The sequence below is a fragment of the Camelus dromedarius genome, chromosome 13 (genome assembly GCF_036321535.1).
Source record: "Camelus dromedarius isolate mCamDro1 chromosome 13, mCamDro1.pat, whole genome shotgun sequence".
In the NCBI taxonomy this organism is placed as follows: domain Eukaryota; kingdom Metazoa; phylum Chordata; class Mammalia; order Artiodactyla; family Camelidae; genus Camelus; species Camelus dromedarius.
In genome coordinates this window covers 68,351,395-68,378,532 of record NC_087448.1, presented here as the reverse complement: position 1 = coordinate 68,378,532, position 27,138 = coordinate 68,351,395, and the positions used below count along the sequence as shown (strand labels likewise).

General features: G+C 42.0%; 2 protein-coding genes and 1 long non-coding RNA gene across 7 annotated transcripts in view; 1 reads left to right on the top strand and 2 right to left on the bottom strand.

Annotated features, from left to right (window-relative positions):
• MTMR6 (myotubularin related protein 6) overlaps positions 1-565 on the bottom strand; it is a 32,303-nt gene extending 31,738 nt beyond the window's left edge. For all 4 annotated transcript variants that reach the window (XR_004141065.2, XM_031465777.2, XM_031465775.2 and 1 more), the window contains exon 1: positions 420-565. Coding sequence is in view for 3 of the 4 variants with exons in the window: in XM_031465777.2 (XP_031321637.1) it covers positions 420-443 (24 nt within the window). In the remaining variant the exon portion in view is untranslated. The remainder of the gene's footprint in view (positions 1-419) is intronic.
• A 3,121-nt stretch (positions 566-3,686) lies between these two features.
• LOC116157148 (uncharacterized) lies at positions 3,687-5,761 on the bottom strand. The gene is made up of 2 exons (XR_004141066.2): positions 5,251-5,761; positions 3,687-5,168 (listed from the first exon to the last, which is right to left on the bottom strand). It is a non-coding gene; the product is annotated as an uncharacterized LOC116157148 (long non-coding RNA).
• Positions 5,762-5,891: 130 nt separating this feature from the next.
• Positions 5,892-27,138, top strand: part of NUP58 (nucleoporin 58) — a 33,551-nt gene continuing 12,304 nt past the window's right edge. The window contains exons 1-11 of one of the 2 annotated variants that reach the window (XM_031465779.2): positions 5,892-6,161; positions 10,480-10,601; positions 12,403-12,558; positions 13,187-13,324; positions 14,684-14,794; positions 18,350-18,374; positions 19,544-19,609; positions 19,918-20,092; positions 22,911-22,990; positions 24,990-25,108; positions 25,533-25,615. In XM_031465779.2, coding sequence (XP_031321639.2) covers positions 6,055-6,161; positions 10,480-10,601; positions 12,403-12,558; positions 13,187-13,324; positions 14,684-14,794; positions 18,350-18,374; positions 19,544-19,609; positions 19,918-20,092; positions 22,911-22,990; positions 24,990-25,108; positions 25,533-25,615 — 1,182 coding nt within the window. In that variant the 5' untranslated portion in view covers positions 5,892-6,054. Of the gene's footprint in view, positions 6,162-10,458; positions 10,602-12,402; positions 12,559-13,186; positions 13,325-14,683; positions 14,795-18,349; positions 18,375-19,543; positions 19,610-19,917; positions 20,093-22,910; positions 22,991-24,989; positions 25,109-25,532; positions 25,616-27,138 lie in introns of both variants that reach the window. The other variant, XM_031465778.2, reaches the window with a different exon arrangement.

Here is a 27,138-nt window from a genome sequence, read left to right as displayed (position 1 = left end):
AACAGCTGTACCAGAATCATTAGAATCTGTGTTTTCTCAAAATAAGTGTCTTTCACACACAAAATGAAGCAAGGGGCTGAATATGCTCAGCTGAGGAACCAGACACGCTTCCCCGCAACGCGTCTGTCCAGCGGGCTCCTGACACTAGAGGCGAGCAAGTTCGACCAGAGCCCCAGGAAAACGAGGTGGAGCGGGGCGCCGGTCCAGCTCCCGCAGCGCCGGCAGCGAGGATCCGGGGCCGGGGCCACAGGGCTCCGGCGCGGGGCCACAGCGGCGCCGACTCGGCCCAGGAACGGCGGCCGTCCGCCCCCGCCCGAAGCCCCTGGGCGGCCGCCCCCGCGCCCCGGGCCGGGCCCGCCAGGACCCTCGGCCCGCCGCCCTCCGCCCGCCCCGCGGCGAGCCGCCGTCCGCGCGCCCACCTTGGTCGTACGGATGTGCTCCATCCCGAGGACGCGTCCGCCGGCAGCCGCACCGGGCGCACCATGGAGCGGAGGACCGGTGGCGGCGCCCCTGGCCCAGCAAGAACCACCTCCGCCGCCGGCCGCATCCACCGCGCACGCGCGGCCCGCCCCACCGTCTCCTGGAAACACTTCCCCAAACCCGGCCGCCGAGGGGGCGCGGCGCGGCGGGCAGAGCGGCGGCGGCGCGCGGAGAGCGGCGGCGTGATGGTGCGGGGCCGCCACGGGTCCCACAGCGCCCCTTGCCGGCGGAGGCCCTTCAATCCCGAGGAGAGCGCGGTCCTCTCAGGCGGCTGGCCGTTTTCTCCGCTCCAGACTGGGTCCTGTGCACGTGCTTATGCAGAGAGAATTTGGTGGGGGAGGGCGAGACAGGATGTCACTGAAGCCCCTCTCCCTACCCGTGGACAGCACCAAATTTCAATACTTCCTCTTTAGTCTGAGCTTCAGTTCGGCTCCCAAGAATCTATTCCACGGAAATAATCAGGTGTATTTAGTGTAGCCTTATTTGAATCGATCACAATCTCCAATATGGTGAGATCAGTTATATAAAGTGGGGTATGGCCATACACTGTTAATACCAGCATCCCTTAAAAATTATGGGATGCGTCCTAACAAGTAAAAGCTGAACAAACTGAAAAATCAACAGCTTTTCGTAAGAAACTCTAGTTGAGAAGTGAGATCACAGGGCAAACCACTGATCCCCAAGTTAAAGGAAACAGGCAAATATCAGAGAACAACAGCTTATGGGAACAGAAATCCACAGGCGCACCCTCCCTGGGAAGCAGTGCTGCGCAGTTCCTTTGAGCCAGTACATCATGTCCGGCTATCTGGAAAACATCACATGACAAACTAAAAGGCAAAAAACAAAAAAACAAAAAAAACCCCAGAGTTTGAAGAGACAAAGCATCAAATCCAGTCTTAGATATTGTGGGGATGTTGAAATTATCAGGATGGGAATTTAAAACAATTATGATCAAGAGGCTAAGGGCTCTAATGGGTTAAGTAGACAGATTGCAAGAGCAGATGGGCAGTGTGACCAGGGAGACGGCAATTCTAAGAAAGAACCAAAAAGAAATGGTGTGGATAAAATCCACTGTAACAGAAATGAAGAATGCCTTCGATGGGCTTCTGAGAAGGATGGACATGACTGAGGAAAGGATTTCTGAGCTTGAGGATATAGCAATAAAAATCTCCTAAACTGAAAAAGCAAGAAGAAAACATTTGGACAAAAATAGAATATCCAAGAACAGTGAACATCTACAAAAGGGGTAACATCCATGAAATGGGAGTATTTAAAGGTGAAGAAAGAAAGGAACAGAAAAAACATTTGAAACAACAATGACTGAGAATTTCCCCCAAATTAACATCATGCACCAAACATTTCCTCAGAGAACACCAAGTAGGATAAATGCCAGAAAAACTACATATCATTCTCAAATTCTGGAAAATCAAAGATAAAGAAAAAAAATTCTGAAGAAGCCAGGAGGAATAAACCTTTACCTACAGAGGAGCAAAGAAAAGAGTTACATCTGAATTCTCTTCAGAGAGCATGCAAGCAGGAAGTGTGGAGTGAAATATTTAAAGCACTGACAGAAAAAAAAAATCCATCAACCTAGAATTTTATACCCTGTGAAATGCTTATGTATAAGTGAAATTAGTGACAGCATTGATGTCAGGGGCAGGAGGAAGGAGTTAGAATTATTTTATTATAAAGTATTCACAATGTAATAGGGAAGAACAAATCTGACTCCATATTAGATCTGTTCCTTTAGTTCCAACCCTGTGCTCTGTTTCCCATGCTGAGTCATGCTGGTTCTGCACCTTTTGTAAAAGAATGTTGCCTCTATCCTGAAATACACAGGCTAGCTCTGACCTTTAAGGGTATAACACTTTTCCATTCGCATAGAGATAAAAAGTTGCAGAATAGAACATGACATTTGTCTTGTTGGAGGTTTACAGGGACACCATGACCTGACCCACCGGGACAGCTGCAAGAGCAAAGGATTCTGACACCAAGACGTTTGCGACAACCAACCATCTCCTCCCCTTTTTAGTATAAAAGGAGCCTGAATTGACTTGGGGAAGGTGGTTCTCCAGGACATTAGTCTTCCATCTTCTTGGTCTGCTGGCTTTCCCAATAAAGTCCTTATTCCTTGCCCCAACACTTTGTCTCCCAGTTTATTGGCCTGGCAGCGAGCAGAACGAGTTTAGACTCGGTAATAACACTACCAACAAAGTTTTGCTCTGAAGGAGTATCATATAATGAAATTGTTGATGCTGAATTACTGAGTGAAAACTAAACCAGCTATATAGTGGTCAGTTCAAAGTGACTATGCTTTGTAATTTTTATTTATGTCAAACAAAAAGCTTACATTTCTAAATGGTTAGGATTACAGGTGACTTTTGTCATTCCTCTATTTCAGCAGTTCTGAAGTGATTTCAGCCTGGGGTGATTTGGCCCTCAGGGGATATTTGGGAATATCTAGAGATATTTTTGGTTGTCACAACTGGGTGTGTGTGTGGGGGGGGTGCTACTGGCGACTAATTGGTAGAGGCTAGGTCTGGTCCTGAGCATCCTAAAAGGCACCAAACACCCCTCACTGTAACCAAGCAGAACCCTACTGTCATCAGTGATCATATATTTGTAACTGCTTAACTGTATAATAATTTAAAGGGTTTTTCTCATGCTTTTGCTGACCAAGATTAGGCCAGAGAGGAGGGGGTTGTTGTTGGTTAAGTGAAATCATGAACAGAAAACCATAAGCACAGTAGCTGACCTCAGTAAATGCTCTATAAATAAGCTGTACATGTGTGTCAAGCAGAATGCGTCGTAGAATCCCCAGAGGTATCTGTATCCCTGCTGATTCTGATGCTAGTTCTTTAGCTCTGAGTTCAGATGGGGTTTCTTAACAGGATTTTCACAGTATAAAAAATAAGGGGAAGCAAAGTGGCTTGCTGTAGAATTTAACATCCAAATCACTTGCTTCATCCTTGGTAAGCAGCCATTCACATAGAATAGATACATGAGTTCAAGTCTCAGTAAGTCAAAGAGGAGTATTTGAAACATGTTTTGGGATGGGATGTGATACTCTCTCCAGCTAAGGAAGGTTAAGCCAAATTCCAGTGCCCTGTGGTTCTGCTGGCTGGGCAGGGTTTAATTTGAAAGAGGCATGAAGCTTATGTCATTACCATTTTACAGTCAAGTTTTTGATTGAATAACCAAACAACTGGGCTTTCTTTGGAGTTTTATTTCTGCAGAACGTAAGGATTTAAAGTGTCTTCTTTTTGCTAACAGGACAAACAGAAGTCACATAAGATTACAAAGGGTCTTTGAGATCCAGTCTTACATTTGGTGCATCTAGAGAGGCAAGTGGTAGATTGTAATACTGCGCATCAAATATTCCAGTTTCCATCTCTGCAGGGTTCCTCTCTGGAATTTTGGGATTATCTGCAGCAATAACTTAAACTACTCTGCTAGATACAAGACAGAAATATTGTACTAAAATTTCTATAAGATCAAGTTTAAAAAGTTTGTTGATTTGAGTAACTCCCCCCAAAACTCTTATCTGAGTCAGATTTTCCTTTCTTTTACAAACTTAGTTTTAGATTTACAGAATTATTGCAGAGTTCCTATATACTTCAACCCTGTTTCTCTATTACGAACATGTTATTTCAACCCCTACTGTATTTTTACATGCTCTTTCCATCCAGTTAATCTTATATGTGTTGGTAATTAACATATATGTATTTAAGTGACAGGATTTTGCTTTTACTAATTTAATTTTGGTTATCTTCAAAAGTTTTGGAAAGAATGCACAACAAAGACATAGGGAATCACTTTCTATCTTTTTACAAAAATTGTCTGGATCAATCTTTTTCCTTTCCACTGAAAGGTGTCCTATTTGTACCTAGATTTTACACTCCCAGCCTCTTACTGACCACCCCATAGTCATCTCTGATAGTAGCATTCTTTAGACCACTGAAGCTCTAAAACCCACAATATTTTTTCTCTTCCTGTTCAATCACTATGTTTTTCTTTACACTACAGTTCATATATGTCCCTTTTCTTTCTCATTCCCATAGTGACCTCCATAATATTTGAAATGCTGTTTAATTTTTAAACCATGCAAACACAGAGATGGTGTTAAGTCTGCTCAAGGTGTGGTAACAAAATATCACAGACTGGATGCTCAAACAGCAGACATTTCTCACAGTTCTGGGAGCTAAATTCAAGACCAATGTGCCCATGGTCAGTCTTCCCGGCTTTCAGAAGGCTGCCTTGTTTTGGCTGTGTCCTTAGAGGTGGAAGGGGTGAGTTCTCTGGTGTCTCTAATTACCAGGGAACTAACCCTATCACGAAGGCCCCACCCTCATGACCTCATCTAAACCTAATTACCTCCCCAAAGTCTCATCTCCAAATACCATCACACTGGGGATTAGAGTTTCAACACGTGAATTCCAGAGGCACACAATTAGGTCCCTGGCGGGGGGCAATGTCCAAGCCCAAAGCAGGAGAAAGTGCTGCATTAAGGGGACCCCTGAGCTGTGAGGTTACAAAGTGATTGAGTGGAAGGCACTGAATGGCAGAATGAAGAGCCACTGGGTTTTTGATCACGGCAGTGTCCCAGTGAGAATTGTTTAAGGAAAGCCAATACGGTGGAGGCTTCTAAGATGACTCCGACTGGACCAAATCGCAGGTAGGAAAACCATCTGTGGAAGTAACGGAAAAATAAGGACCCACGATAGAAAGGCAGCACCCCAAACGCACCACCGCCGGGAATTCCTTCCTCACCCTTCCGCCCTTCGCAATCTCCTCTTTACACTCCCATTTTTCTTATGTTTAAGGGTTGCTCACAGAACCCTGTCATTGTTCCCGGTTCTGTACTTTTCTCATCCCGTCCACTTTGCGGTTCCCTAGTGGACACAAGAAGGTGTCCCGGCGCCCCAGCTCGAAGGCAGCCGAGGGCGGGACCCCAGGCTCCAGCCCGGAGACGCGGGCACGTCCGTGGGCTCCACCACGGCCTCGGACAGCGGGTCTGGGCCGGTTCCGAGTGTGCCGAACACAGAGCTCGGAGGCGCCCGCGCGGCCAGCCGGCCCGACGGGACTGCTGCCTGGGACCTCCCGGCCGTCGGAGTCGTGCGGAGGAGGGCGCCAGCCTTGCCAACGCCGGGCTCTGCGCATCCTCCCTGGCTGCAAGCAAGAGAAGAAGCAATAACTGAGACGCAATAGCCACAAGCAGAAGCTACGTCAGCACAGACGTCCAGACACACCCAAGGGCGAGACACCACCCGAACGGGGTGGACCTCGGGGCGCCGCCCCAGCTCGTCCCAGGGCGCCTTGCGCGGCGCGCCGGCCCCACCCACCCCCTCCCAGCGGCCCCTGCGCGGCGTGCGTACTTCCGGGGCTGCGTGCTCGCGGCCGACCGACGTGCGCAGCGCTGTCTCCGCCCCCTCAGGCCTGTTCTTGCGGCCGCCTGGCTCCGGGTTCGCGCCGGGTCGGGGCTGGGCGGGAGCGATGCTTCCCGGCCTGCCTCATACTTGAGGCGGGAGCGACCTGCCTACCTCTCTGCTTGCCCACGGCGCCGAGCCGGCAGCCATGTCCGCGGGGTTCTCCTTCGGGAGCGGCACGCTGGGCTCCTCTACCGTGGCCGCCGGCGGGAGCGGCACGGGCGGCGGTTTCTCCTTCGGGACCGCGGCGTCTAGGTAACAGCGCTCCGCGGGCGGCCTCCTTCCGGGCGGGCCTGGGGGCCGGGGGCCCTGAGAGGGTAGGGGGGCCTGGGGGACGGGGGAACCCTGGGGGCCGGGCGCCCTGAGAGGGTAGGGGTGCCTGGGGGCGGAGGGCCTGGAGGACCGAGGAGCCTGAGGGGTCTGGGGGCAGGGGAACCCTGGGGGGCGGGCTGTCTGTGTGGCGGGGAAGGGCGGCCTGGAGGGCCTGGGGTGGGGGCGGATGGCTGGGTAGGGGGCGGGGAGGCGAGGGAACCTGGGGAACAGCCTGAGGGTCGTGGGGGGCGGGGGACACCTGTTTCCACGCGAAGTCTGGGCCCAGTGCGGCACCAGGCTGCGGCGTACGGTGAATGTGAAACGGATGAATGGAACTAACTTGTGGGGTTTTAGAAGAAGATACTCAATAGGAAATTTTAAGGGAGACAATTACACGTTTCTCCCTGATAATTGAGATGCCATTGTAGGGTATACGGTTTGGGACATTAATGATTGGTTTAACGGTGTCGTGGTTATGTTAAACGCGCTTTCAAACCTTTTGTGCCTCATGGGATCCTATCTGTCCTTTTTTATTTTGTTTTAAATACTTGTTACAGCATTTACTGGTGATAATTTTGAACTGTATATGCTAATTAGTATATCATAGGTAACATTATTGTGTTGTAATGACTCACATTGGTGCAAAATGTAGGCACCATAGTCCTCGTTTTTGTGCGGCCTGCTACACCGCCACAATTTGGCTAGCAGACATCTAGAAAGGCGATTAAAGATTTTAATGATGCGAGATTTAATCCTTAGAACTCAATCTTTTGAAGATAAAGGTGGAGGAGATCAAGTCAAGAGGTTTACCGAGAACGAGTTAGATCACTCCTGAAGCTTGAAGAATGTGGTTGTAAATTAACCAGGCAAAAAGACATTCAGTTTTGTCTTTTAAAAGGGGGAGGGTGATGGTGCACAGAGTACAGTGAAGTCAAAAATCTGGAGTTTTCCTTTATACCTCCTCTCCTCTCGTTTTACGTGCTTAATCGGCGAGGTCTGATAATTTTAATTCTTCGGTTTCCCCTTGCTTCATTTCCAGAGCCACCACCCTGTTGCAGACTTGTCATTCATGGGACAAGTAGTTACTGAACACACTCCTGTGTAGTAGGCTCTCTGTTAGGCGGTAAGATGAGTAAGTCCTGCTTCCCGGAAACTTACATTCTTAGGAAAACACTTATGATTCCTGCCAGGTTCTCAACCAGTGACCTATCCTGTGTTAGAAGAAAACTGCCCCTGTCTACTTTGATTAGCTCAGTGGTATCTAAGTTGCTATCTCAACTGCTTTTCCAACTTTTTTTGCAACACTGTAGCCAGTGATTTTAAAAAAAATTCCCTTTGCCTCCCTTCAGTGATTTTTCCCCTGTCCTTGGAATGAAGTAAAAATAAATCCTACCATGATCTGCAAGACCCAAACAGTCTAGAACCTCTTCAGACACCCTGAGCCCAACTCATTTCAGTTTGCTCCAGTTCAGTGATCCAGACTCACTATGAAAAAATAGTATCTACAGGCACACAAATAAGTAACAGTTTCAACAGAAGACACTGCCCTTATTTCCTGCAATGTGCTTTGTTATTTTTTATTTCGTTCTGTTTCATTTTTTTAAAAATGCTGGTTGTGAGCTGCTAAACTGATTTTATACTCCTCCAGGGCATCCTGATCTTAGTTTGAAAAACACTGCTCTAGCAGCTTGGGCCTCTCTCAGTTCCTCAGGTGGACTTGGCCAAACCCCTTCCCACCTTCGGGCAGGTCCCTCTGTTTGGCATCCCCAGCCACTTCCTGTGCTGAGCTGGTGCCTGTTTTGTGGGATTCGTGCTCACTTCCCAGGGAGGCCTTTTCTGACCTGTCAGTGTAGAGGTTTCTATTCTCACCCCTGTGTTATAGCACTTACCACAGTTGTTACCAGCTCATTACATTTTTCAGTTGACTTGTTTATTGTCTGATGCCAGCAACGAAATGTAGGCTCTGTGATGGTGGAGAAATTTCATGCTAGTTTTCCCGGAGACACAGTGGAGCTCAGCACATTATTTGTCGAATGAACAAATGATTGATTAATCTTTTTCTTTATGGTTGGAAACTTTCTGAGGGCTGATCTGAGTCTTATTTACCACTCGATCTCATCCCTGCAGCAGTGCCTGGTGTTATTATGAAAATGACTCTGATAAATACTTGTTGAATCATTGAGTAAATTATTAGCAGTGAACTAGAAGAATTTATACAGCCTTTAGAAAGCCTGAGAAATTAATAAAAGAGAAAGTCTGCCCCCTGTCCGTTGGAGTACTGGTTTGGAGGCCTGACTGCCCCTAATCCCACCTGGTGACTTGGTCTCTTGGTATATCATTTTGGAGAGTTACTCTCCAAGCCTCAGTTCCCACATCTGGAAAAGGGGTATAGTCATGTTTACCTCAAAGAGTTGTTGAGTGAGATAAACGCAGTGAAGTGTTAGCATTGGGTCTGACATTTGCTGAGTGCTCAGTAAATGCCTCCTGTTGTGTCAGCTCCTAAATGCACATTCTGGATGGAAAATTAAGATTCTGTTCCTGGTCTGCAGGTCTGCTCGGCTTTTCCACAGCACGTCCTGTTGAGGAACTGGCAGCTAGTACTGGTTGAGGCAGTAATTGGTTAGGTCTGGGGGAGCTTTTGTTTCAGTAAATTTCTCTGCCACAGAGATATTTCTCCTCTGCTTCTCTGGTAAGATTTCAGTTTGATGTGTTTCTTTGGTAACGTTTTCAACTTTATGAAGTTGTGAAACACTTCTTTGTGTCTTCGTTTATCTTGAAATGTCAAGAAACTTAAATACTTAAATTTTCTTAAAATACATTTAAAATTTATTTATGAGATAGCTATAAAAACATGGGATCATTGATTTGTTTGGGAGGAAGGGGAGCATAATAAGCATTTTCATAATTTGATTCTTCAGAATTTGCCAGTGTTCCTTGAAGTACATTTTTGATTCAGTTGATTAAGTGTTTAAAGATTTGTGCTTTAATTGTGGGTGAGACCTTGCAGCCCTGTTCTGCTAACCCTAACCTTGTGCTTACACACCCAGGGCACGTACACGTGTGCTTGCTCATACGGATCACTTTGAAGTCAGTGGTAGGCTAACACACAGTTAGGATACACCCCCTCCTTCCTGCTCAGAGTCGAGGACTGATTTCAAGTTCTGCCTCCTTAGTAAGCCCCTCCCTCTCCATTCCTCCCCCAGCGACCAGCTGGTGGGATACCTTGTGCGTGGTGTGTTTGGTTGCATTTGTAAGTGCTCCTTATGATAGCAGTAGCAACAGCATTTATCGGGTGAAGCTAATTTGCCCTGTGTAATCTCTTAATCTTTACAAAAAAATCTTGCTAAATGGGTACTGTTACTCCCGTTTTGCGGTTGAGGAAATAGAGGCTCAAAAAGGTTATGTCTCCCACATGCCAGCGCGTTGGAGAGAACTGTATAATCTTCGAGGTATCATCAAGGTTTTTTTTTTCATATTTACATAATTTCTTCTCCCACCTAGAGATAGCAAATTTGAGCCTCTGAAGTTTGCTAAGAACAGCTGAAAAGCTGTGAATTTTGTTCACATCACTTGTTGTTAGCAGCTGCTCTTTTTAAGCTTTCAGAAACTCTGAAGAGGATTTCTGCTGATGAACACATAATCTTCGAAGAGGGTAGTTTTCCATCGCCACTTACTGGTGCCAGGATATGTCTGTTCTTGCCCATTATCCCCACCCCCAGTGATGGTAATACAGCAAGAGAGAGGTGGTGAAGACAACTTAGAATAACTTTTCTATTTCTGGCTCTGTCTAACTTTTCTTTATGTTAGCAGTTGGGGAAGGACAGATGAATTTAGCAGTGTGAGTTGTACATGAGTAGTTCAAAAGGAAAGTAATCCACATTTATAGGATTTCCTTATGGCCATTTAAAAATATACTAGCTTTCAAACAAAAACTGGTGAAGGCAGAATATATGTGTGACCCTGTTTATGACTTGGGATCTGAAATGCTAATTGCTATAGATTATGCCTTTCTTGAAGGCTGGTATTGTATTTTTAAAGACATTGTACATGTGGATGTATTTTTAAAGAGAACAGAAAAATATTTGAACTTGGTTGGTTAAAGGTGAATTGTTGCTTTTGTATCTTGTGGAGATGTATGAGATATGTTAAATGAAGAAAATAGCCCCAAAGAGCTAGTTTTCATTTTTATTAAATAAGTATTGGCTCCAGTAGGCTTTACTTTGTGTTTTTTATAAACAAGCAACCCTTCTTTGGGACTCAGTTTTGGAACTCTTGGAAGCACCACGACGCCAGCAACTACATCTGCTTCTTCGGGTGGTTTTGGAGCCGGGCTCTTTGGATCTAAATCTGCCACTGGGTTCACTCTAGGAGGAACAAACACAGGTAAGGAGGATCGTCACATTTTCAGGGAGTAGGTTTGGGATGTTTGTTCTTTGTGCATTCTGTCCTATGTCTCCTCCCTTTACAAGGATCGTCATTGGTGGTAGCCCTAAACAATGTAGAGAGATGAAAAGAAGTACAGGGATGTGGGATTGAGGGCCAGAAATAGGCCCAGCCATTAGCTATGACTTACATTACTATAAGAAAGGAAAGCACACACGTACATTTAAGAATTAAAGGAGATAAATCTCTTTAAATACAATGGATTAAAGTAATTAATATTTTATGTTAGATTATAGAATGCAGTGTTTTACCTTAGTGAAGATTACGTTAGATTGACAATTTGGACATTAATTAATTCAGCATAGATGGGATAGCTGGCTTCCTATTTTGCTGTAACTTCATAATTTACATCCCTAAGAGATGTTTTAAATTTTTTATTATTAAAACAATTGTTTCACAACGAAAAGGGTAAGATATAAAGGTTTCTGGTGGACATTTTGGTAATGAAAAGTTTTTAAAGTACAGGTAATTTGTTATTATGAGCCAAAAACATGTTTCCCTGGAGCCACTGTTTTCAAAGTTTGCTTCCTTATTCACATTCAGCGTGTGCCCTCAGGCCTCTTGGTGTCTGTGACCATCTTTGGCCTTGAGCTCCCAGCCTTGGTGGCAGCGCTTCCCCAGCCGCGCAGGAGCCGCCCCGAGCCCAGCGGTCGCCTCTCCAGATAGTGCCGGTGTTCTGCTTGGAGAAGCTTTTTTCCCTCCTTGCCTCATTTTGTTATAGGCAATAGTTGTTTGCATTTTACATCCCTCATTCCCTGATTAATCAGGTTGCATACAGCTTGTAGTAGGAACCCCAGTGCTGCAGGAGAGCGCGTGTGCGGGCAGTGGTGATGGTGGAACAGACGCAGTCCCTCCCAGTCCTCCTAGCAGGGTTACCTGCCCTGAAGGGGCTCCAAATCTCGCGCTCGTGGCAAACCAGAGAATGCCACCTTCTGTTGATGATTACATTTTATTTCTCTTTTTGTCCCCAGCAATAGCAACAGCTTTAGCCATAGGATTAACTCTGGGTAAGGATTTTTGAGGAAAGAGCCCACATCTGTGTTTCCTACTCTTCTCTTCCCTGATGTCTCACAGGGCTGGGGTGCAGAGGAGAGCAAGTGAGGAACTGAATGTAGGTCACAGATTCCCACTTCTCAAAGAACCTCTCAGCATTTGAGTTTTTTAAAAAATCAACAACTATATAATGCTTTTTAAATTCAGAAATAATTTTAAATACTGAAGTGATTTTTCTGTAGAAATTTATTTCATAATACATTTTTTCAGTCGTTTAAGCCCTTTTAGTGGAAAAAGCACCAAACTTTAGGCCAGAAGCCTTGGAATGAAGCCCTGGTTGTATCTAAGTAGTTGTGAGGCCTCAGCTGCCAGATACAACATGACTGTCCTTTAGTTACCTATAATATGAGGATATTGGACTAAAAAGTATGGTTTCCCTTCCAGCCCCAAAACCTGCTAGTTCTCTGTAGTGATGTGCTGCAGGGAATGTGAGTAACCAGGTCACCGCTGCCCTGACCTGGAGGACGGGAAGTGATGTGAAACGGTGCGAGGACAATGAGGGAACTCAGTTAAAATTAATTAAACTTCAATTAAAAGTTGAAATAAATTAAAGATTGGTGACCTTTCTTCCCTTGGATGCTACTTACCTTGTTATCAACAGAAAACACGTCTGTTTAGCACCAAAAGTTAGGGCAGAATTGGGTGTAATACATGTAGTTCTGGTAAAAAGGAGTTATTTTTTAAACAGGCACGCCGGCCACCACACCTGCGTCCACTGTGGGCTTCAGCCTGTGCTTCAGCAAGCCCGCGGCGCCCGCCACGCCCTTCGCGCTGCCCAGCACGTCGGCCTCCGCCTCGGCCGGGGCGCTCACCCTCTCGTCTGCTCTAACGTCGGCTCCGGCAGGTGCGGCCCAGCGGGGAGCGGGGCGTGTGAACTTACGTGCTTAGTGAACATAGGTACCTACCTTTAGTGAAGATAATTTGAGTTTGGGAAAATTTTTATTTTGGTCATTCAGCAGTGTTGACCTACTGAGGGACTGATTTGTGAAGGTCAGCATTGAGCCTTAAAGCGGCAGAGGCCTTCCTGGACGTTGGTCTCTATTTACAGAGCAAAGCAGGGGAGAGAGTGAGAGGTCACATGTGAAATGATTCATATCTGCTTTGTTTTCAAGGAGCATTTTGGTGACAGGCAGGGTAACGAGTTTTCATAAACCTTGCCTGGCTTAGGATTCATCTGGTTTTGAATGTGGAGTTGGTGGCCTGGCTTGAACACCCTGTGTTACTGTCTAGAGTCAGTTACCTGATCCCATGCAAATATTAACCAAAGTCCTTATTTCTGTCACTGGTTTTTGCTTTGAAGGTACTATTTCTCTTTATTCTAAAGTACATACAATCTTATCTTTAAGTGAGTGGTTTTTCCCAAGAGCCAGTTTAACCATGACATCAGTTTTTTTTTAGAAGTGTTTGTATTTTCTGTGATGTGCTTGGAAATGATGTTTCCTTTTGAAGGCTGACTGTTTCGCTGTTTGCAGCATCCACAGGATTTACTCTGAATAACCTGGGTGGAACGACGGCCACGACTACCTCTGCGTCCGCGGGCTTGTCCTTAGGGGGCGCCCTGGCTGGCTTGGGAGGCTCACTTTTCCAGAGCACAAACACTGCGGCGTCAGGTGATGGGTGATTGCTCTCCAAAAACAGTGAATGTTTACAGTTAAATTTACTGTGTCTTTATTTTCACATTTTGAGCAGATCACATTGTCTCTTTAACCGTTATGTTTTCCTTTTAGAGTAAAAACTGAATTATAAAATGTAGTTTTTAATACATAATTGGGTATTTTAGCCATATTTTAGAAATACATTTCCTTAGTATTGACTGACTAGATAGGGAAACAAAGAAGGGCCTGTTTAAGGAGTTGCTAAACTGTTTTAGAGAAACTTGTCTTTAGAGTTAGAGGGTTGCTTTTTGTGTTTGTTACTGAGTTTTTAGATCAGTTCTGATTTTTCTTAGGCCCTTTGACACACTATTCAATGCTTAATGGTGGTTATGTTAACCTAAAGATGCCATTGATTTTTTAAAAATTAGTAAGTTACTTATTCAGCTGTGTGTTTTCACACATTGCCAGGATTTAAATCATTTTCATTGGTCCTGTGCTCTTACCCAGTACATCCTGTTGTTTCCTCTGGTTTTAAAGTAAATGGCATTTTGTCTAGAGAAGCACATTGTGTCAGCTTGGAAAAGCATGGACTTAGGTGATTTACCAATGCAAGGTCTCTGAAGTTTTACTGTTTGAGTCACAGGTATACGTTGATGACTTAAGATTAGTTATAGTCTAGCTCCTTCAATTCCGTTTGTCAGTGAGGTAGTGTTTAAGTAAGTGAAGTCTACTTTTTTTTTTTAATTTATTGAAAAGAACTTGGGAATATGAAATTTTGATGATGTTTGAACTGTAGCTCTTTAATTAGCAGTTCTTTAAATTTCACTAGTAATAAAACTATTTGCTGTATATTACACTGAAACCTTGTAAGTTCATGCTGGATTGTTTTTCCCCAGCCTTGTTGAGGTATAATTGACAAATAAAATTGTGAGATACTTAGTATACTACGTGAAGATTTAGATTTGATTGTATACATTGTTTTCTTCTGTTGAGTTAATTAACACATCCAACCTAGAATATTTTAAAAGTATGCAATTTCCAAAGCATGATTGGAAGACAGTAAGCAAACAAAAGCTGCTTTGGCAGAGAGGGTTTAAAAACAACTAAAAATCAAATATCCACATATACTGAGTGAACAGATATGTTCTGGCCCTTTTAATAAATCAAAATCACGTTGTCGAAACTACATATACCATTCAGTCCAAGCAAGATTGTCAGTCTTTGTCCAAAGCATTCTCTAGACTTGTTTCTTGTTGGTCTAAATCAAGTGTGAAGATAATCTGGGATCCAGCTTAAGAGCGTTTGAGTGCGCTGGTCAGCAGAGGAATCATAAAGACCGCGGAGCCTTGTGACTGATGTTTGGTCTGTTTGCAGGACTTGGACAGAATGCTTTAGGCTTGACTCTGGGAACTACGGCAGCTACTTCCTCTGCGGGCAGCGAAGGCCTTGGTGGCATAGATTTTAGTAGCTCATCGGATAAAAAGAGTAAGTAATGGTATACTGTAATCCTATGCTCCAACAGGCCTGTTGAGGAAACTTAAATTTCTGTGTCAGGAAGATTGTTGGTTAAATATTCAGCAGTAAAGGTTTGTTTTTCAGTTTGCCTTATGTTTCACAAATTTCGTCTGTGCAGGGCATTTAAGAATTTATTTTTGTAGAAAAGTCAGATTTGTAGGTACATGTGTCTTATGTAGCTAGCTTAATAAGTGTATTAATATTAACATTTTAAAATCAGGACCGTGATACGTATATTGTTTTGTAACCTGTTCTTTCTCGTGTAATATATCACAAGTTGTAATCAGTGTCAATAATTCTTTAAAAATATTTCAGTGCCGCTCCATATCACTTTCATTAATGGATATACCCTCGTTTGGTCAGCCGTCATCTGGCTGTTAGCGTGTGTTTCCAGTTCTTTACTTGGGAGGCTATCACTGCACTTGGCATCCTTGCAGAAAGAGGCATCATAGTGCAATCGCCGGGCTGCGAATCCTGGCTCACCTGTTCATGGTCCTTTGACCTTATTCCAGTTGTTTATCCTCTCAGCGCTTTACAGAGTAGGGGTTGGTTTGGGGATTACTGTTTGTAAAACCTTAGCGGAGGCAGGCACATGGGAAATGCTGTTTGTTTTTATTATAAGTTTTTGTTCATGTTTTGGTTATTTCCTTAGGGCAAATACCTAGTGAATCATTGGCTTAAAGGGAGGGACATTTTGGAGACTCCTGGCATATGCTGTGAAATTACTTTCCAGAAACATTTTACCAGTGTATTTACCCACCAACCAGGATGAGAATTCCCTTCTCACTATGCTCTTGTTGTGCTGAATATTCTTAAAAAACTTTTTTCAACCTAAGTTTATTTTGAGGGTTTTCTGTGGTTGTTGGTTCCATGTGAATGGTTGGTTTGTTTTGTTTTGCAACATCTCTTCTGATGAACGCATGTTGCACTAGAGTACATACACGAATACTGCACTGAACCTCTCTGAAGAGCTTAGATGACATAAAAGATGAAGGTGTGAAATTTTCAGTGTCTGTATCTGTTGGAATCTTTAAAATGGGATGTGGGTTTTATTATAAGGAGATACTGTTTTAGAGTAAATTACTTTCCTGAAAGTTGGCAAAATCCTTCTAAGAAAATTTGGATTTTTTTCTCTTTGAATGAAAATTAATTTCTAAACATAAGGTCCTATCTCTTGTTTTAACTTGATTTTCTTTGTAGCAACTCCCTAATTCAAAACCGGCCTCCGGGCCTTAGCAGCTCATTGCGCACTCAGTTGGAGCGCCTGGTGCCCTCCAGCCACTTTTATTTTAAGCCTGAGATGCCCCTCTTCATTGTAACTGCTTTTAGGCTCCTTGTGAAGGAGCAGATTGAGGAATGTGAGAAGTCAGTCCCCCCTCTCTTGCCCTTCACCAGCCCAGTGCCCTGCTCTCTGGGGGTACCTCAGCTAGAGCTGAGCTGGAGGACCGTGCGGGACAAGTGCCCCTGGCTTCGTGTACCATGCCCCAGTCCCCGCTGATCCCATGTATGTGTCAGGGTTTGTTTTTTTTTATCTCCAGCGTTAATCTCTGTCAGCCTGGACTTGTAGTCTTGGGGGGGATTTAATCAGGTGGAGCGGGGTGGGAAGCAGCTTTCTGGGAAGAGGGGCAGCCCAGAGCAGGACCTAGGGGTGAGGAGGCATGAGCACTTTGGGAAAACTCCTGGCCGGCCCGTGTAGCTGCAGGACAGAAAGGCCAGAGCGTTGTAATTAACCGAGGACACTCGGATCTGCTACAGGGCTTTGCTCTCGATAATGTGACGTAGGCAAGGTGGGTTATGGGAGCGTAAGGATGCTTTCCTAGTTGGAGTCCATGGCCATCAGAAACAGGTGCACGTTTGTGTGCATGCAAACTTTTGTAAAATATAATAAAAATGGAATATTGAAAAGTATAGCAAAACAGTAATTAGTAAACAAGTTGAACTATTTGGGAAAAAAATCCCTGTTTTATATTAGTGTCTCATTTAATCTAAGACACTGTAGAACATGAGTGCCAGTTTCAGGAATGATAAACTATGAAGAAGAAAATCTTAGAATCAATGAAATACAAAATATAGAAAAATAAACTACAATTGGAGCAAACAAGTAAACAGAAAGAAACCTCATGTACAAAGGTAAATGACAAATTGAGAGTAAAATCCTTGTTTTCTTGATGCTTATTTTCTCATGTGACATCTATGAGATCGAGATGTGTATTATAATTATAAGCATCTAATTTTAGGAATAGGCACATGAAGTATATATGTGAGACAAAGAATATGCTTAATGTTGAAATAACTCTGAGAAGTCAATAAGACAAATATCTCAAAAATGTACAAATCACATGAATAGGCAGTTCACAAAAGGAGATACACACTTGTCGAATTAACTTTTGAAATAAAAGTTTCACTTAATGCTATCAGAAATATGAATTAAGACTGTAATACAGTGGCATTTTTCACCTATTTATCTGCAATGATCTCTTTTAATATGTTTATTGTTGAGGGTGTGATGGAAAAGGTACTCTTATTCATGGTCGATGGGGACATGAATTGTGACAGCTGTTTCAAGGGATGAGCTTGATAATATGTCAGATGCCGTCACCGGCATACTCTCTGACCTCGGATTCCTCTGCTTGGGATGTGAATAAAGCGGCGCACAGGCGTTTGTGGATGAAGATGTTCACTGCAGTAGCATTTATACAGTGAGGGCTGACGTGCCAAGGAAAGGGTTAGACATGAAGGTTATGATAACCACTGTATCATCAATTCTCTGTGATCATTTAAAGTCATTTTAGGTGACATGGAAAATACTCACAAGCTGAGAAAATATGTTAAAATATCACTTATAATCCTGATTGCCCTTAAAGATGTACATTAAGTGCAGAAAAAGGTAGAGTGAAGCTCTGTGGATTTCTTTATTTTCTATATTTTGTTAAATAAGCAAGTCTTACTTTTTAGTCAGAAATAAATTTTGGAAAAGCAGAAAGCAGAAAGTGAGTCACTGCATCATTTTCTGAAGGAGCATTTTACTTTTCTACTTACTAGGTTTTTGCTGTTAATGCTATCAAATATGTGTTCTTACTGAGAGCTATTGATATGTCTACAGATAATAAAAGCTTCATTTTTAAAAAATTTGCTATTTTTGTAAAATATTTAGGGAAGTTTGGTAATTCAACATATTTTAGTATTGTATTCCGGTAGGGCCTTAAAAAGTGTCAGATAAAGCTCTCAGGCATTAAACTCCTAGGTGAGAAGATTTTTCAGGGAAGATAGTTGAAAAAGGAAGATTCTTGCTCTTGAAAGAAATAGATGCAAGTCAGCCTCATGATTGTTTACATATATAAACATGTCTTTATAACATGTGTGTGGAATCTGTGGCAAGTCATGACACGGCACGGGGTTGAAGAGGCAGTCTAAGAAACCCTTAGCTGTTTCTATTTATATCTTACTTCATATTAACTTAAAACTTGTATTTTGAATATATTGTTAAATTACCTATTTTTACACAAAGCTGTTTGAATTTTCTAGGTGATAAGACAGGAACAAGACCAGAGTAAGTTTACAATTTAATTTTTAAAATATTTTATTTAAAGAGCTTTACTTTTTAAATTGTAGGCAAATGGTATGGTTGAAGGTAAATGGAACCATATAGGCATTTAGAAGAAAAATTATTTTAAAGAGTTTTTGTCAAAGATAAAATAATAAGCATAAGCTCCGGAGAGATTATGAAAGGTCAAATCTTTAAGAAAATTTATGACCATTTCTTTCTCGGAAGGGGTTGGTTTTTCTCCGTATAATATAAATAAATACAAATATATGTCTCTGTCTTTTTAACTGATTAAATATTGGACAACTCATGAAACTTCACTCTTGGAGCACCTTTTATTTATATGAACAAATGAAAAACACATGCTGTCTATATGTAAATTATGTTGCCCGCAGCATCTTTTCCTGATGAGGGAGAGGACAGTGGCCTCCAGGTACATCGTGTGTGTTTGAAGATTGTTATCTTTCTTACCAATCATGCTTCCTCATGTAATAGTTTGTATTACACTAAACAGCACATTTGTAAATGAGTGACGAGCTCATGCCTCCCCACACCTCGTGTGTGGTGCATGGTGCGTGGTTTAGCTGTGTCACCACAGGAGGGAAGCTGAGAGCCTGCACTGTGCCTGGGACCTAACTCGTGACGTCACGGCGTGCCCAGTGTCATTCATCCCTGAGTGCAGTGAATTGTCATGATTCCTTTAAGCTGCTCCTGAGTCTTACTTTGTTGAAGAACAAATTGAGGTTATAAAATAATGACATTGTCGTCATCTCATCATGAGAAGTTTTGTAGACTTTCTTTAGTGAATGCGGTGATATTTTTGAGCTGAATAAAATGCCAGGCATAGAATTTTTGAGCTGGAGGAACTTGGTTTAATACCTCATCCCATCTGTGGTGTTTTCTGGTTTTGTTCTCAAACATTGAGCTAAATGCCTCTGTGTACTTACAGTAGCTGCCAGTCTTCTTGGAAAAGACACCTCCACGTCAGACGGATTGCTAGTTATCTTATAGGCCCGGAAATTTCTTGTTCTGCATAAAGAACTTTGAGATCATGTAAGAAAGCTATAAATGGGGAATGCTTTCTCTCTTTTTTGCATCTTAACACATACTCTTAAAACTCAGCTGTTCGCTTTTTATAATCGCAGTGGTTTTAATGTCTGTGGCATCTTTCTTAGGGATAGTAAAGCCTTGAAGGATGAACATCTACCTCCTGTCATCTGCCAAGATGTTGACAATCTCCAGTAAGTGTGTCAAGTATAATTAGTAGATAAATCATACTTGAAGACTTTAGGGGGAACATCTCTTCTTCCTGAACATTTTAAGTTGGGTTAACATTTTAATGCTTTTAGAAATTAGACAGCAGGACAATTGAATTAAGGAAAAAATTCTTAACTGCCATTCTGTAGAAAGCATCTGAAATGTAGATGAATTTTTAGTATTTGCTTCTTAAAAACACTTGGACTTTAAACTCTGACCAACCTGTTGTAAATATAGAAAAATAGAAAGCCAAAGGTGAATTTTTTTTAACTCAAATCTTTTTTTTTTTTAGGAAATTTGTGAAGGAACAGAAACAGGTCCAAGAAGAAATCAGTAGAATGTCTTCAAAAGCGATGCTTAAAGTACAAGAAGATATTAAAGCTCTGAAGCAGCTTTTGTCATTGGCTGCCAGTGGGTTACAGAGAAACACTCTCAATATTGACAAATTGAAAGTAGAAACTGCTCAGGTAAACTAACTTACTGTCATTTTATTGTGGGATTCTTTTTTTTGCTTGTTTGTTTTGCTTGTTTTTTACAAATAGAAAAATAGGTCTTTTTAAAATTATAAAGTTTAATACGGACATACTATTTAAGAAAACCACGTAGTTTGTGTACTTTTAAGTTGCTATACTAGTAGTTCCTAGTTTGTTTTGAGTGCTTACCGCGTACGAGGCGGTATCTGAGCCGTTCAGGCCTGTTACCCAGTGCGCCTTCACCACAGCCCTGTGAGGTTGGCGCTGCTGTTAGCCCCAAATGGGAAAGCAGACAGAGAGCTTTGTTCCTGGTGACTCTGCAGCTTGGGCTCCTCACTGTTGCCTGCTGCCTGAACCGTATGTTACACAAGGAGAGAAAATGTTCTTACGTCAGTGATCAAATAAAAATTATGTTTTATAGCTATTAAATTCTGATGACTTGCTAGTCTAGTTAGGTCTTAGCTAATAAAAATGGTAATGAGGCTAATAACCTGTCGCTAATGTCTACTTGCTTTTTGTCCCTGGTGTCATATGCAGCGTAGAGTGCATTGGATGATAGTGGACGGTTTGCTTGTGTTTTACACTCTACAGTTACACGGTGTACTGGATGTGACCTCGGCAGTCTAGAAACCTTGCCCTAAAGTTTTCCCTGGTCTGTTAATGAACTTCCTGACCCCTGCTTTTAATAGGCTTGCCAGAGTGCTATGCTCTTCATAAATTAAGTGGTAATATTTTAAGTAAAAATTTTGACAGTACTTATGTGTCCTTTTTTATTGAAGTATAATGGATGTACATTAGTTTTAGGTGTACAACATGATTCAATATTTGTATGTATTGTGAAATGACCCACAGAAATCTAGTTAACGCCCACCACCACAAATAGCTAATACTTTTTTCCCCTCTTGTAGTGAGAACTTTGAAGATCTGCTGTCTTAGCAACTTCCAAATATAAAATGTAGTGTTATCAACTACGGTAACCACGTTGTATGTTACATCCCCAGGACTCAATTTTTTTGTAACTGGAAGTTTGTACCTGCTTATGTGTCTTCAAGTCAACTATTGGAGAATACTTGTGACATTTTTAATTAAAATGTGTTACTGAAATAGCTAATCTAAGCTATGATGTTTAAAGGGAATTCAAAGGCTTTATTGCTTGCTTTTAGGTTTCCTGGTCACTTAACAGATTCTGTGGTTAAAGATGAGTGAAGTGTTCTCCCATGTTTGCTTCCCACCTACTCTTCCCAGTACAGGAAGAGTATGTCGTCCCCTGTGCACTTTCTAGGAGGAGGAGCATCTTAGTTGTGCCTTTAGACTGTGGAGAATGCTTAGACTCCAAGCACTTACAGGAAATTATAAATTTCATGTGTGAAATTACATGAAATTACACAAAAGTCTCCTGAGTTAAGTTCAGAACAGTTTATAGGAGATCTCACATTTGGTCTGAGATTACTCTTAATCCCAGTACACGGGAATTCATGCTTTACTTCAGTCTAGCGAGTTACAAATTGGAAAAAAAGTTCTGACTTCCTTAGTAAAGTAGTTACCCATCTTATTTAACCCTTAAACCTCTTCTTCAAAGAAGGCCTTCCTGGGAAATACAAATAGTCCAAAGGTAAACAGTGTTGTGATTACAAAGACCAGACCCTCATGGAAGTAGAGTCTCTCACATGCCCCACGTTGGGGATGAAACTCGAGAGCTGAAATAAGGGTGGGTAATGTTCTTTTCTGTGAGCAGCATAGGTGCCAGATAGTTTGCTGCAGTTACATTGCCGAGTGCATGTAGTCAGAGGATGTTTTTAAGGGTCTGTTATGTGCAGGGCACTTCATTGGGTTTTTGGGGATCAAAGCACTTACAATATGCTAGGGAAGGTGGGCTCCAGCGGGCAGGTAATGTGTTCCAGGTACAAGGTGTCGTGGGGCCCACAGAGGGCTCAGGTGGGCATTTCCTCCACCTGTCCGAGCAGGACAGGGTAGCAGTGGTGCCCTGAGCCTTGAAACCTGCATAGGTGCTCCCCTGGCTGGCAGGAGGGAAGGAGAGCAGCTGAGGGTGGGGAGGAGGCATGTGTGAGGATCTGCACGCTGCTTAGCATCATAGGAGGCTTAAGTGGAGGTTGCAGAAGCAGTGAAATGATAGGAGTGTGGAATGTGAGTGGGTTAAACAGGTTATGAGTTAAAACCATTGGCTAGAAGGTAGAAATGGCTTTGAGGGAGAGTAGAGGGCAGTGTAAGAAGGGTTAAGTGTGAGAGCTTTAAAAGAATTGGGCCGCCTAGACACCTAGACTCGGTGCTCTTCAGGCCTTCCAGCTGCCTGGCCTGGGGCAAGAGTGTGTCCCATCTCTGTGGCTGCCTCGTATTTAACTATGTTAGAGGTTGTTCTTGGAGACTCGCCCCCTTGACTGTGGAGCTTAGTGCTTAGTAAGTGTTCAGAGTGTCAGCTGCTGTCGTCGATCTCAGTGTTAGTACTGCTACCTTGCTTTTTAAAAATAATGTTTTCTACAATTGTATATTAAAGATTGTTAAATCGTAACATGGTCTTTAACTATGGATGAGTTAACTTCATGAATCCTACAGAAACTCATAGTTTCTTACGATAGACCAGCAGCTCCTTATAAACTTACAGAGTTTGTTAAAAGTGGTCTGTCTTCCCTGGAAAGAGGCTTTAGCAGCTTGTAAGGCAGCGTCGTCTGTAGTATGTTCTCGTCGCATGAGGCTCTGACATGGCACTGTAGAAGTTTCAGTCCAGAGAGAGTTGGTATTTTTAGCCTAACTTTTAACTGGCTTTTTTCTTTTTTGTAAACTTCTATTATATTAGGAGTTAAAAAATGCTGAAATAGCTTTAAGAACCCAGAAAACACCACCTGGACTCCAACATGAAAATACAGCTCCTGCTGAGTAAGTTATTGGATTGTTTTTAAACAGATGTTTCTCACTCTAAGAAAGCAGAACAGTGAAAACAATATACAGGCTAGGAGTTTTTAGTTCATTTTGAAGCAAGCCTGGACACTGTTTATATGGATTCTTAAATTGAATTCTCATAATAACGCTAAGAGGGTACATTATCCCCATTTTACCGAAGGGTAAGTGAAGGCCGAGGTCTGGGCTTTTAACCACTATTTTGCAGTTGCACTTCATGTTGCTTACAGGGTCTGTTCCACTTGATCAAGTTTTGCAGATGGTAGAAACTTATATTTTTACCTGTAAGGACTTTCAGTTTAAAAATAATTTTATGGTATTATTAAAATATTATTAAAATAATTAAGTTAAAACATAATTTTAAAAAATTATTTAAAGTAATTCTATGCTCTTCCTTAAACAAGGCATACTAAATATATTTTAACCTTTTTGCTTATTTCCATAACTTTCATTTGCACAGGAGAAATCTTTAGGAAGAAACATTAGAAAATATAGATCAGTAAAATCAAAAAGTCCGCCTGCCCCCAGCTTGTATATTCATGTCGCTTCTGTACATGAGATGTACATCTGGTCTGTTTTTCACACCCTTTCGTGTTGCTCAGGATAACAATAGCTAACGTCGTCCCATGCCTGCCGTGCACCAGGCAGTGTGCTCGGCGCCCCGTGCGGTGTCTGAGCTCCCACACAGCCTCACAGCCCTCCCCCCCAGGCTCAGCGCTGAGGGGCTGAGGAGCTGAGGAACAAAGGGGTAAAGGGGTCAAGTCCTGAGCTTGTGGGCAGCAGGTTTCTGTCTAACTCGTGGTCCCTCACCCTTTTTATTGTAATTTCAGGCAGTTTCAAGAATAAAACAAAGAATTCTCATTTATCTTTCATCCAGATTCCCCATGTGCCAACATTTTTACTGTATTTGTTTTGTTCCTAGCTCTCCATATGCGTAAATACAGTTTTCCCCTGAGCAGTTACAAGTTGTTTGCAGACATGACGCTCTTCATGCTTAAGGACTTTAGAGTGTGTTTCTTAAACCTACGGACATTCTCTCACATAAGCACAGTACAGTGATCAAAACCAGGAGACTGTTACCTCACCCTGAGCAGCACGGGGCGGGCCTCTTTGCTGGGCTCCTCAGTGTCCTGCCCGCGCTTTGCTCTTTATGCTGCTGTCAGAGCTGATTTTGAAATGGGTTGAATTGTGTGTTTTTCCACTGCAGAACGCTTTCACGGTTCCCCATTTCTTACAGAGTAATGTCCAGACTGCTCTGCGTGTTATTCAAGGCCCCTTTTTATTCTCTTGTTAAATTTATCAGGATAGTCCTCGTAATTACATATTCTTCCTGTAGTACACTGTAGTGTTTTCAGATCATAAATGGTGTTTCAGATTTTAAGAACTGTAAGAACTTGGTTGTAAAATCTGGTTGACAGTTGCACTTTTTTTTAACGTTTTCCTTTGAATTTTAGAGTTGCAAAAATAGTAGTACAAAGAATTTCCTTATATCCCCTTACCTGCTTCCCTTAATCATAGTGTAATTATCACGGGCGGGAGATTAACATTGGCACGTATTAACCAACCTACAGACTATTTGAATTTCACTGACCTTTCCACCAAGGTACGTTTTCTATTTTAGGATCATTTTCACACTGCATTTAGTTGTTATTCCAGTGTGTAACATTTATTCAGTCTTTCCTTTTCTTTGATGACCTTCACATTTTTGAAGAGTATTAAGTCATTTTGTAGGTTATCCTTTAATTGGGATTTTTCATGATTGGGGTAAGGATGTGCATCTATTTTTGATATCTCGTTAGCTTACAAGTTTGGGTTTTTGTTTCACTAATTAATATCTGTGTCGCTTAAAGATACGTTGTGTCATCAGACTAATTCAAAGGCCCTTCTTAAATGGGAGCATATCTTTGTTTGGTATTTTGAGTATGAAAGAAACAGTGCTTTAAAACTGTGACCTGCCTTTGTGAATGTGTTTGTGTAGCTACTTCAGGGTCTTGGTTCAGCAGTTCGAGGTGCAGCTCCAGCAGTACAGACAACAGATTGAAGAGCTGGAAAACCATCTTGCCACCCAAGCCAACAATTCACATATCACCCCTCAAGGTAACATGCTTCCTGTGCTCATTGTTTTAATAGCACTAGTTTTTTTGTTTGTTTTTGGTAAGAGAGTTTATGCTGTTGTATTGGAGTAGATACTCTAGATTATTACTAGTAGTTATCTCAAGCTGCCGTAAGAAAGTTTCCTTACAAGTCCTTGGTTAGACCTTTGTTCCCTGTAAATATAAAAAGCTTGATGATGAATTGTTACTGTGTAGCAGGCAGATATTCTAGGGTCCCCACCTCCCCGCCAGGTGACTGATGGAGAATCTTCTCAGTCTGCTGTGCTGTCTGCTCACATCCGTGGAAATGCTGTGTAGTTTCTTCATCCTACACATTAACTGTACCCAAAACTGGACTCAAGTAATAGAAAAATAATATTGAATCTGTTATATACATATTTGTGTGATAATATAATTTTCTTTTATAGATTTATCAATGGCTATGCAGAAAATTTATCAAACGTTTGTAGCTTTAGCTGCACAACTTCAGTCTATTCATGAAAATGTAAAGGTAAGTTTTCACTGCCTGTTCAGCTCTCTGGACATCTACACCCAAGTCAAGTATTTGTTTCATTTGCAGGACAAAAGTATCCATGCTTACTCCAGAAATAGCTAAAATTACACATAAGTGAAAAAGACTAAAACTAAAATAATCCGTAATTACGCAGACATAACCACGGATAGGATCTTTTTTTAAAAGAAAAGATGCAAGTCTCTTGTGCAATCTGCTATTTTAACTTTTTCAGCAGTACATTGTGAGCAGCTTTCCATGTTCATACACATACTTCTTCAACATCATTCTTAGCAGTTACGCAGGGTTTCATCGCATGTATGTGTGTAGTTTGTTTAACCCGTCGCCTTAAATCGGACGTTGAGGTTGTTTCCATCTCTTTACCCTTATAAACAGAACATTCCCAGTAGCAAAATTGTTCCACACTGCTGCTTTAATACTATGTATGTTTTAAATGTTTATTGGCCCCTACATAAGAAAATCTGCTTACAACATTTGTCCCTTCTAAATACAGGGAACTGTTTGTATTTATTAACTAATAAAAATAAAACAATTTGTCACTGAATGTTTTGAACCTAGTGCCATATGTTCATTTTTAAAATTTATTTGGGTGAAATGTTAAATACAAGTACACCTTGTCCAATCAGGCAAATGTAATTAAAGTCTTCCTTGGAATTAAATACTGTCAGAGAAAAACCTTTAAAATTCAAAGCATTCAAACTTGAGTCTTAAGTAAATTCTTAACTGTATAGAATGGAATTTAATCACAATTATCATTTGTATTTCAATCTGATGATGGTAATAGAATTTTTTTAAGGTAACCATTTAAATCATACCATTTTTGAAGTGATAGCACACTTCAGTACTTTTGCTTTCATAGATTTGAAATTTTAAACCAAATCTTTAGTTTTAAAGGATTGGAATTTTTATTAAATTCTCTTAAAACTATCTATAGTAAATATCAGTTTAATTTTTTAAAGTGCTAAAGATGATTCTCTTTTGGCACTTTGAAGTCTGTGCTGTGCTTTTTTCTTTTTTTTTTTTGCTTAAGGTTTATTATGAAAGTTTTCAGATACAGACATAGAGCACTATTACACTGAGTGCCAGGGTGCCCACCACCCGCCTCCAGCCGTTAGCAAGATCCTGCTGGTCTTCCCTGATCGCTTCTCCACACAGATGTGCTTTTCCCTGGCATATTTTAAAGCAGATCTCAGACATGTCATTTGTAAATATACATGCTTTTTCCATGGTAGTGTCTCCTCTCTAGTTTGAAAACTACCCTTTTCAGTAATATGACCATAAAACAATGAGATAGATAATCGCACAGAACAGCCACAGATTGTATTGGATAAACTTCATATGAAATTTTGACCTATTGTTTTTTTTTTTCAATACACATTCCCAGGAACCAAAGAATGTTTCATGATCAGGTTTGACATATTGCCATTTATTTTCAGCTGTGTGTAGCAAACTGTAATGTCTAGACTTGGTCGCTTCATATAGAAATCTCATAAGAGGTGTTC